The sequence below is a fragment of the Lycium ferocissimum genome, chromosome 11 (assembly GCF_029784015.1).
Source record: "Lycium ferocissimum isolate CSIRO_LF1 chromosome 11, AGI_CSIRO_Lferr_CH_V1, whole genome shotgun sequence".
In the NCBI taxonomy this organism is placed as follows: Eukaryota; Viridiplantae; Streptophyta; class Magnoliopsida; order Solanales; family Solanaceae; genus Lycium; species Lycium ferocissimum.
Genome location: NC_081352.1, coordinates 40,277,973 through 40,288,956, shown reverse-complemented (window position 1 = coordinate 40,288,956; position 10,984 = coordinate 40,277,973). Strand labels below are relative to the sequence as shown.

Sequence of the window (10,984 nt, the reverse complement as noted above, 5' to 3'; positions counted from 1 at the left end):
AATCTATTGCTTGATTTTTCACCCGAATATGGACCTATGAAAACTGTTTTAATCCAATATTAGATGTGGGTATGGATCATTTAATTGGATATTGGGTTATGAGTTTAATTTTAATTAATTAGGGGATAATTTAAAGTAGACCAATAGAATGATGACACGTGTTTAAAGTAGACCAATAGAATGATGACACGTGTCCTTCCGTTAAAATGAGGGGTATATTTGTGACAAAGTATAACATCAAGGGTATATTTGGACTCAAAATATAACGACAGAGGTATATTTGGACCCAAAGTATAACGAGGGGTATTTTGGCCCTTTTCCGATAGTACAGGGGTATATTTGGCCCTTTTCCGTAGCTAGTACCCCAACACATAAAAGTGCAAAAACAAAATAAGCTCCCCACAACCAAGGCATCACCCTATTTGTGTAGAAAAGGGCAACCAAAAAGTTCCTGTCAAGAAAATATAGTACTAAATTTGTGCCATGTCCTGTAAAAATCCCAAAAGCTCCTGAGCTCGCAAAACAAGTATTACCATGATATGTCACACAGTATTTTAAAATAATATATATGCAGCAGATGTGACACTGGGTATATTGTTGTAAGCAGTAGATATCTGTGATTTGTTGCTAGAAATTGGGATTCAGAACCTATTATTCCAAAAATAACGTTGCTTTCTTCTTCCAAAGTACTTTTTGTGCCACTTCTCACACTAGTAGTATCCCTTGGGCGATATCAAGCTCTCCATATACGTAATGGTAGATCTATCCGCATCTGCCACCACGATATCTCACATATTATCATTCTTCGGATTGTATATAGCAACTCTACGTTCAATTTGATCTATTATCAAAGCAAATTTTCCATTCTCTGTCACGGAAAAAGGCGCTACAAACCCAAACCCATAATGATATATTTCTAATTTCTTTATGAAAAATAAGGATTTCCATGGTTCCTTAATTCCATATTCCTTCATGACCAATATCTCAAGACCCCCATCATGTTTCAAACGAGTCATGCAAAGACATTCATTTAAAACTCCTAAACCAGCGACAATATTCTCTTTCTCTTCTTGATCAGGCTCAGGGATGGGCAACATATGGAACTTTTCAGAGATGGGATCAAAATATATTACTTTGTCATGATGAAAACGGTCCCCAGTACTTTCATGTGGAACGGATTTTTTGTCCCTTACCCTGTAGTGAAGACGTCCATGCAATGTAATCCCATCACGGACTGAAATGATATCATAAGCGAATTTGAGTTGCCTCCATTTTTTGCCTTTAAGACTAGCAATTGCAACAAACTGATCCCACTCTGAGGGACCCCCATCGTATATAAACATCACAGCCTTGTAATCATTCTTGGAGGAGTCAAAACAAAGTCCTCCACGCGTAACAAGATTATCCCATCTGTAGTGGTAAAGCTCAAGAACTTTGGTGCAAAATCGAGTGGCAGGATTCCACAAGTAAATATGCTTGTTTACATTAAAAAGTATAAGACCGTGACAAGAACCCAAAAGTGTACAATATTTAATGCCACGCCTTTTCCTTAAAGGACAACTGAGATTTTCTGAAGTGAGTTGTTTGTTCATGAAGCTGAAGGAGGGCCGTCTAGAGCTCTTTCTCGACGTTGAACTTTTATACAACATCGTGATGGCCCCTTCTTGTCCCTGCTTCCGACGCTGGAAATTTGGATTTGAAATCCAACAGCACCACGACTTAGAAACACACTTGAATCGTAAGAGGGATTTCACTGGTAAATTTGAGAGAATAATGACAATAATGTCGTAGGTTAGATGATCTGCCATTAGCTGTTTTGGTGTTTGATACTTTTTCCTCTGGTTTTCAGCGTGAAAGGGATGCGGTAATGTTACCCTATTAAACTTCCAAGTTTTTTCAGATTTTGGAAGAAAAATACTAGGGGTTAACTTAAATAGGAGTAAAATTTAAGGAAAACAAGAGATATAGGATATTAAATAAAAACGAAAGCCTGCTAACTTTTAGAGAAAGAAATCAACGTGCCATAAAATTTCTTTCCTTCTAGGAAACAGACTTTTCCTAATTAATCCTCACCACATAAGGAATGTAGATCCATATTTAACAGTATTTACAAATCTTGTATTATTGTTTCTTCTAATAAATACTCCTAATATTTCGGAAAGAAAAAACAAAATTCATTGTCTTACTTGCTGCCAGGTTTTCGAAGTTTTTTAAAAGAATATTATTAACTCTCAAACCGCACCGGTCTACATTATCTCTGTCAAATTCTTCAACATTGACTATTAAAAAAAGATCAGACAAAGCCTTGTTAGGAAAATTCTTTAACATTGATATTGTTAATACAGGTGGAGAGCAGTGCCCTATTGGTCTCACTCATGCTTCTCCTTGGTATCGGTAAAGGGAGTTTTCCACATAGACAATAACGTAATCGAATAATCTAGCCTCTGATAGCAAGAAAGCAGAGGCAAGAGCTGCAACATATTTCTACTTATGCTTGCTTAACATAGGTATTCATCCACTAAGGAAATTCATGCAAGTCCCTACACTTACAACCTGTGCAATATAAGAGGAGCTCCATATTGGGGTTGCATTGTTATTACAGACTGCGGAGCATGTGTGTAAGAAGGAGATAGCTCGAAGGAGAAGCGTTGTAGAATCATAGCCAAAGCCATCTTCACTTCTATCATTGCAAAGTTTAGTCCAATGCATATCCGAGGTCCTGCACCAAATGGGAAAAATGTCATTCGGCCCTTTGTTGCCTTTGAAACGCCTTCACTGAATCTCTACGCTTGAACTCTTTCGCATCTTCGCCCCATATTTCCTTGTCATGATGCACTAAAATTATTGGAATTGAGAGCGTCACTCCAGCTGGTAAACTTAGTTCTCCTAGCTTGGTATTGGTTGCAATACGTCGCTCAAGCGCTCCAACTGGTGGATATAGCCTTAACGACTCGTTTAAAATCATTGTCACCTATGATTAAAAAGAGTTTAGCGTTGAATTAACATAGTAATAAAGAAATCAAAAACATACAACCAGAGGCTGATGGAGCTTTAGCTAGCTAAGTTCGACGGGTTCAACTGTATCCAATGATTTAATTTGCATAGAACACACACACACACACACAAAACAACCCCTTTCATCCCAATTGATGTGGTGCAGTGTCGCTGTGTGACTGGTCACAAAATTTAATAAAAGAAAAGATTTTTTTTTGAAATTTATGGTCTAAAATAAACCAATATACATTTCTATTCTCAAAGGTGAGTAGACGATATGGTATGTCTATGATGGATTCCACAATATAATCTATGATGGATTCCACAATATAATCCATGTATTAACTCCCCTTTCCGTTGAAATCAGTAGATTTCCAAAGAACTCTCAAGAACCATTTCAAGAATAAATTATCTCATTACAGGTAAAAATGAGAACAAATCAATTTGTTTCTAAATATCGAACATACTAAAAAAGAAAATATGACACAGAAATTGGGATAGAAGAGGAAGTGCTAAAATTTCAAAAAATATCCTGACGTCTAATTTCAAAAACACAATGAATTTAGTGCGAAGAACTTTAAACATTGAACTCATCAAGTATAAGTCCTCAGTCCGCCACAAAATAGAAGTGGCGCCATATGTCGTGGAGATATTGAAATTAGAAAGAAGGTAAAGCTCTAAAATAACTTACAATTTTCAAGCGATTTAGTCCCTCAAATTCTGGCATGCCATCACCAAACACTTGCAAAGCCTCTTCTCTAGCACGAGCTTGCCAGTCTGGATACACGCAACAAAACCATAGTCCATACAAGCAAAACAGAGGTGGTCTCTTGCCCAGCAAAATAGAACAATTTACACTCCTCAATGACCTCTTTAATAGTCATGCCAGAATCCTTGTTACCATGTTGTTCAATTTCCTTAAAGTTGGATTCCAACAATATGCCTAATAAGTCACTAGTATTGGCCTCCCCTGCTTTCATTGCCTTCACTCTTTTATCAATGATTCCCCTAATTGTTGCTTGAACTTCTTTCCCAATCTCCTTCATCCTTCTATTTCTCTTGGTTGGCAAAAACCTGTAAGTCAATTTAAGTATCAAGAATATGTATATCACAAGTAATCGCCATTTTGACTTCTTTTGCTGATACTATTTGGACATAGATGTGGGAAAGAAGGGTTTAAGTTATATACACTCGAAAAGAATTTTAACTCTATTAGTGTGCGTTAACTTGTTATTGCAGGCACTACCCAAAAAAAAAAAAAAACAAAAAATAGGAATTAGCAACGGACAACTTCTGCTCTAAACAACAAGTATTCATTGCTAATTCTATTTAATGGCAGATTATCAAAAAAATATGTCAGCTATGGGCTATTTAGCGACGGACTAGTGAAGAACTTTAGAACAGAATTCTTGTTTTTTCGTAGAGAGGTACCTTAGCCTAAAAGATATATACTTGTCAATATACATAACTTAAACCCAAACTCGAGAAAAATGACTTTTTATTACCTCCATCCTGGAATATATAACGTGCGAGAAACTTCAATGAAATGCTCAGCTTGTTCCTTTTGAAGCTCAAATATCTTTCGCCCTTCTTCATAATTGCTCCCAAAGGCTGTGCGAGAAATCGCATCACTACTCAATCTTTGAAGGAAAGGCCATATATCGATTTCACAGAATCCTTTAACTGAGACAGCCTCCTCCCATTGGCTCACCATCTCACTGCAGCTCAAATGAAATGCTGGAAGCATATGCTGCACATTTGTGAACCATTCATCGGTACAAACCAACTATATCTTTTAGAAATTTTCTCCCCTGAAAACTTGGGCTATATTTGCAAGCTAGAGAGGGGAAAAAATGAAAATGAAAACAGAAAGAAAGCAGAGTTGATATAATGAATTTAAAATATCAATACAAGCCGATATACTTTCTTCTGTACTGCCTTGGAGATGTTTTGTATTGAATTGTGTGACGATCTTATTTAAAAGCTTAAATTGTTAATACTTCAGTTATATCTTCAACATGTCACGTGTAAGCCTGATCTTTTTCCTCATACGTCAAACACGTCAGCAATGGTGGAGAACTAAGATACAAGGAGAATCAACATCTAGTATTACTACTATATAGAAGCATGGGTTAAACCCATGCTTCGTTGTCAGTCATCATTTAAAAAAAAAAAATCAGGTGAGCCCCATACTAAAAACACCAAAAATATTTTTTTAAAAAAAAATCAGGTCGGCCCCATACTAAAAACACCAAAAATATTAAAAAAAAAAAAAAAAAAAAGTGAACCCATATTAAAAAAAAAAAAAAAAAAAGTCAAAAAAAATCAAGCAATATATTAAAAAAAAAAAAATGTCAAAAAAAAAAAAAAAAAAAAACGTGCACCCCATATTAAAAAATCAAAAAATATTTATGTAATTCCCAAAGTATCCCCATTAAGTCAATAATGGTGGATTTATTGCCACATGCGTATCAACCCATTAGTGGAGCAAATGAAATTATTGTACAACATTAAAAAATTAAAAAATATTTATGTAATTCCCAAAGTATCCCCATTAAGTCAATAATGGTGGATTTATTGCCACATGCGTATCAACCCATTAGTGGAGCAAATGAAATTATTGTACAGCAAAAAACATGTACCCCATATTATTGCTTTTCTTCAAAAGGTTAAGTAGCCAAACCATACAATTTCCTTTTCTTTCTTATATTAGCCTGAGATCTAATCTGGATATTTAACTATTGTATTTGCTATTCCGCCATGTCATTTATTTGTTATGTTTACTAAAATAAATATACTTAAAATATTTGTATTTTAAAATAAGATAGAATTTAATTACTTTTTCATTTTTTTCCTTACTCTAATAAATGTGAATAGAGATTAATGTCGTAAAAAAAAATATTAAATGGAGATCAAATAATTAATAAGGTAAATTAGTCAAATTCTAATTCTAATTGACGTTTCCTTAAAAAACCGTGCAAAAGACAACATGACAAGTAAAATGAGCTAAACCAAGAATATTTACCAAAAATTAAAAAATAGTAGTTCTTCGTTTAAATAGAAAATCAAATTTCTAGTTTGTTTCATTTTAAACATATAAAATTAATTTAATAATTTGAATTAGAATTATCCAAATCAAAATTTGATAAAAAATAATAAGTATTGTTTAGGTCCAATCTACATACATTAACAATAGAATATTTTACACCTTTAAATTAATCGAACTAAAATTGTAAGTATCAACTCATGCTTAAATATTGCTATTGTTTTATCTCAAAGAGAGGAAAATAGTTTCCTTTTAAACAAGTCTTCTCTTTTAAAAAGTATTAATAAATTTTTGCCAACTTTATATTCGTAGCAAACACTAATATAATAAAGTTTTGGATACGGAGCACAAACTACAATGTTATATTAATCGTGTTTTGAACATAGTGTGTGTGTGTATATATATTATCACTACCCAAACATAACTACATACACATAGATACACTATAATCCAAAGTATTAGGTCCATGCGCAGCACTGGTATACGCCGTCTAGTATATATAGAAAAATACCTTTGACCCTATACATACAGCATAATTTTTCAACGAAGAGGATTCAGATGAACCTCCTTCGGCCCCCTAGTCCGGCCCCTCAATGGAAATATCTTATGCGTTAGAGTGGCGACAAAATCTGAATCTAAATTCTCTGCCTATTCTACCATATTTATACAAATCTTAGTTCACAATCCGGCAATAACAAGGATTTCCAGCTAATCTTGGTTCACAATCAAGCAATAGTGATTTTCTAAAATATAGCACATAAGCTTAGTGACTTATGATACAAAATAAAACAAAGTGACTTTGCTACATAATTTCCTTAGTTTGAGTGCGCAACTATCTATTTCATTTAAAAGCTTATATGATTAATAATGACGCACTTTTATTTACTTGATTAAATTTATATCTTACAACATTTTAGTTGGGAGAGGAAGGAATGAAGAGTACCTTTATCTTCTCCATATGGAAAGCAGGATTGAGGATTTTTCTGTTCTTTGCCCATTTATCCTCTTCGTAGCTTATAAGTCCTCCTGCCAGTAACCTGGTCAGAGGAGTTGATTGTGGCTTTTGGTAGACAGGATGTTTAGTAAACACATCCCTTATTAACTCAGGGTCCCTTATAAATACCATAGGCTTCGGACCAACCCATTTAAAGAAGTTTTTACCTGTAAAATATTGCAAGTTCAAAATTCTTAGCTCAACATTTTCTTATATCCGTTAAAGTATTGAAAACTTAGCCCCACCAAAAGTTGTGGCGGGTTGGTAAGTGCACCGTAAAAAAAAAAAAAAAAATAGGAACTAGCGTCGGATAATTTTTGTGCTAAAAGTTACTCCCTCTGTTTCAGATTATGTGACACTTCTTTCTTTTCGAAATTCAAATTATATGAACTTAGATCAACATTTTAAAATATATTTTTTCATCATATTGACATAGAACAATTGCAACCTATAATATTTTTCCTACAATTTTTTAATATCTAAAATTAATTCTAAATTTTTGAATTGATCTAATCCAATCTAGTTAGCTATAAATATTAGTCAAATTGACTCTCGAGTAAACGAAAAGTGCCACATAATTGGGACGGAGGGAGGAAAAATCGATGACTATTCTTATTTAGCAACTGATTAGCACGGATTATCAAAAATACTATTAGCTACGAGTTATTTAGCGAGAGATTGGCTACCCCTCCATTCTTAATAGAAATTCTCGCTTGGCTACCCCTGCATTCTTAATAGAAATATTGAATTCGAGCCTGAAAATGGAGTCAACTTTGGTAGGAAGAACTTTACTTCAAATAGGACTCCGAGCTCGTATTATTAATCAGAACACCAAAATGTGTCCAAAAAACCATATGGGAAACAACAAAAAAAGAAGGAAAAAAAAAAAAAAAAAAAAAAAAACTTACCGTATTTCTTGATTGTTTCAACGAAATAGGGAAGAATTCTGTGTGCAATGTCATCATCAGAGACATTCAATGGTTTGGACTTGGCATCTTGTATACTTTTGGACAACTCTTTGAGGTCTCCAAAAATTAATTTGTAAGAGTTCCCATTGAGACCTTGTTTTCTGAGGCAATTCTCCAGTTTCCTTGGCCTAAACCATGCCCAATTCAACAACCTCCATGCATATATTACTAAGGTAACAGCAAATAAAAATGACACTAGGTAATAAGCAATCTCCATTACTTTATTTTTACCTAAGAAACTTACTGCGTTATATATACATATTTCACACATATGCACAAGTACTTAGGTGAAATGTGGCCCTTTAATTAATCAATTGAATACGACAAGAAAACTCTTGATTTCCACCACAATTAACTTCTCTTTTTGGCTTACCTACAAGAAAGAAAGACACATATATACAGATGAAGTGGATACGACAAGAAAACACTTGATTTCCACCACAATTAACTTCTTTTTTTGGCTTACCTACCAGAAAGAAAGACACATATATACAGATGAAGTGGCAAAGACTTAAACCTTCCAGAAAGAGTGTCATATGCTACATACGTTTAGCCAAAAATATCAATATAAATGTAAATGTTTTTTATTTTTTATTATATATACCAAATTGATCGTAAAAATTAATTGCATCACAACCTTCTACAAAGGGTGTCGTTAAGCCAAAAGTATCAATATAAATGTAAATCATTTTTTTTTATATATGTATACCAAATTGATCGTAAAAGTTAATTACATCACAGCCGTCTAGAAAGGATGTCATATGCTACAGACGTTTAGCTAAAAATAGTTACTCAACATAAATGTATGGAGGGTAATGATCTAAAACAAGCTACAGATTTGTGTATGCCTGGAAATCATTTCATTAAGGGTAAAGAGAAAATTTAAATTGAATTATTTCTAAATATTGAAATGTATCTTTTTTTTTTTTTTTTTTTTTTAAAAAAGAAAAATGTATCACATAAATTGGAACGGGGGAAGTACATAATATTTTAAAATAAAGAATTAAAAGTTTAAGTTAGATTATTTTCAAATTTATAAAGGAGTCATACTTTTCTAAATAGACTAAAAAAATAGGTTTACATGAATTGAGATAAAGAGAGTAACTAGGAAGATTTAACTAAAGGTGACTTTTTAGTTGTGAAATTAGTATAGGCGACTTGTGGGTACCACATCAAATCAAAACTCAATTAAATTTGGGATTAAGAAGATTGGGTAAATTAGTATATGTGACTTGTGGGGACCACATCAAATCAAAACTCAATTAAATTTGGGATTAAGAAGATTGGGTCCAAAATGTATTTTTTTCAAACTTCTTAATCTTTTATAAAATACAAAAAGATCCCAACTTAATCTAAAAAAAAAACCCTAGCCCCCTCTCCTCCTCCCATCCCTCCATGACCCCCACCCCTCGCCGCCCCCCCCCCCCCCCCCACCAAAAATTTTTTTTTTTTTAAAGAAAAGTTTTGATATTTTTTATTTGCTTTTCACAAAGACAAATCCTCCTCCTCCACCCCCACCCCCCCCCCCCCCCCCAAACCCCCGGCCAATTTTTTTTTTTTTTAAAAAAATTTTGTTTTAAAATTTTTTTAATTTCTTTATTTGTTTTTTCACCCTCCCCCTTCCTCCTCCCAACCCTCGGCCCGCGATTTCACCCCCTCCCTCCCCACCCCCAATTTTTTTTAAAAAGTTTTTTTTTTAGTTTTGATTTTTTTTTTTTTTTTTTAAAGTTTTGTTATTTTATTTGCTTTTTCACTAGCAACCCCCCCACACCCACACACCCCATCCCCAAAAAAAATTTGATTTTTTTTTACTGATCCCCACTCCTCCTCCTCCCATACCTCCCCGAAAAGTTTTTCTTTTTGTTTTTTTGCACCCCTCACCCTTCCAAAAAAAAAAATTTGTTTTAAAAATAGAAGTATTGAATTTTTTTTATTTTTTTGCACCACCAACCCCCCTCCCCCCCCCAACCCCCCCAAAAAAATATTTTTTCTTGAAAAGAAGTTTTGAATTTTTTTTTTGTTTCTTACTTCCCCCACCCACAACAAAATGAAGTTTTGATTTTTTTTTTTTTTTTTGGTTTCTTACTTCCCCCACCCACCCAAAAAAAAAAAAAATTGTTTTAAAAAAAAGTATTGAAAAGTTTCTATTTTTGGTTTTTTGCTCCCCCCCCACCCCATCCCCCTCCAAAACAAATCTTGAAAGGAAGTTTTGAATTTTTTTTTTTTTTTTTTTTTTTTGGGTTTAGAAAAGGTTTGTAGTGAATAGATGGTTTTTCTGTTGTTGTATGGTATGGTTCAGGGTTTAGAAAAATATATCTAACAAATAGTTTTTTTATTCTTGTCCTGGTATTTCTTTGATTCTATTTGTAGAAGATAACCAAAGTTTTGTAGTTATTCTGACAAGTTCTACACTTTTTGCAACAAGTAGACAATCTGTTGCAACGACTCACTAACTGTTGGACATAGCTTCGTATTTGCTTTTTGTAAAAGATATCTAATTTGTTGTAGTTGTTGCAACAAGTTCTACACTTGTTGTAACAAGTAGTTGTTGCACAAGTCAATCTTTGCAACAACTATAATTTTTTTTATCCTACTGATTTGTAGTTGTTGGAACAAGCGCTACACTTGTTGCAACAAGTAGACAATCTATTACAACAACTACAAATCTATTGGACATAGCTTAAGTTATTTGGTTCGTTCGGTAGAAGATATCTAACGATTTGTAGTTATTGCAACAAAATCTACACTTGTTGCAACAAGTAACAATCTGTTGCAACAACTACAAATCTGTTGGACATAGCTTCAGTTATTTGGTTCTGTTTGTAGAAGATATCCAACAGATTTGTAGTTGTTGCAATAATTTCTACACGTGTTGCAACAAGTAGACAATTTATTTATGAATCAGCAAATGTTGAGGAAAGATATAGTCAAATTGAATAGCCAAACTGACAATTAATCCTTAGAAAGAGATGAAGAACAGAG

At 33.6% G+C, this 10,984-nt stretch overlaps 1 protein-coding gene and 1 pseudogene across 1 annotated transcript; both read right to left on the bottom strand.

Annotated features, from left to right (window-relative positions):
- Positions 1–788: 788 nt before the first annotated feature.
- Positions 789–1,808, bottom strand: LOC132038330 (F-box protein At3g07870-like). The gene has a single exon (XM_059429011.1). The coding sequence runs from the start codon at positions 1,806–1,808 to the stop codon at positions 789–791; it is 1,020 nt and encodes a 339-aa protein (XP_059284994.1).
- A 497-nt stretch (positions 1,809–2,305) lies between these two features.
- LOC132036820 (cytochrome P450 CYP72A219-like) lies at positions 2,306–8,288 on the bottom strand (annotated as a pseudogene).
- Positions 8,289–10,984: the final 2,696 nt, after the last annotated feature.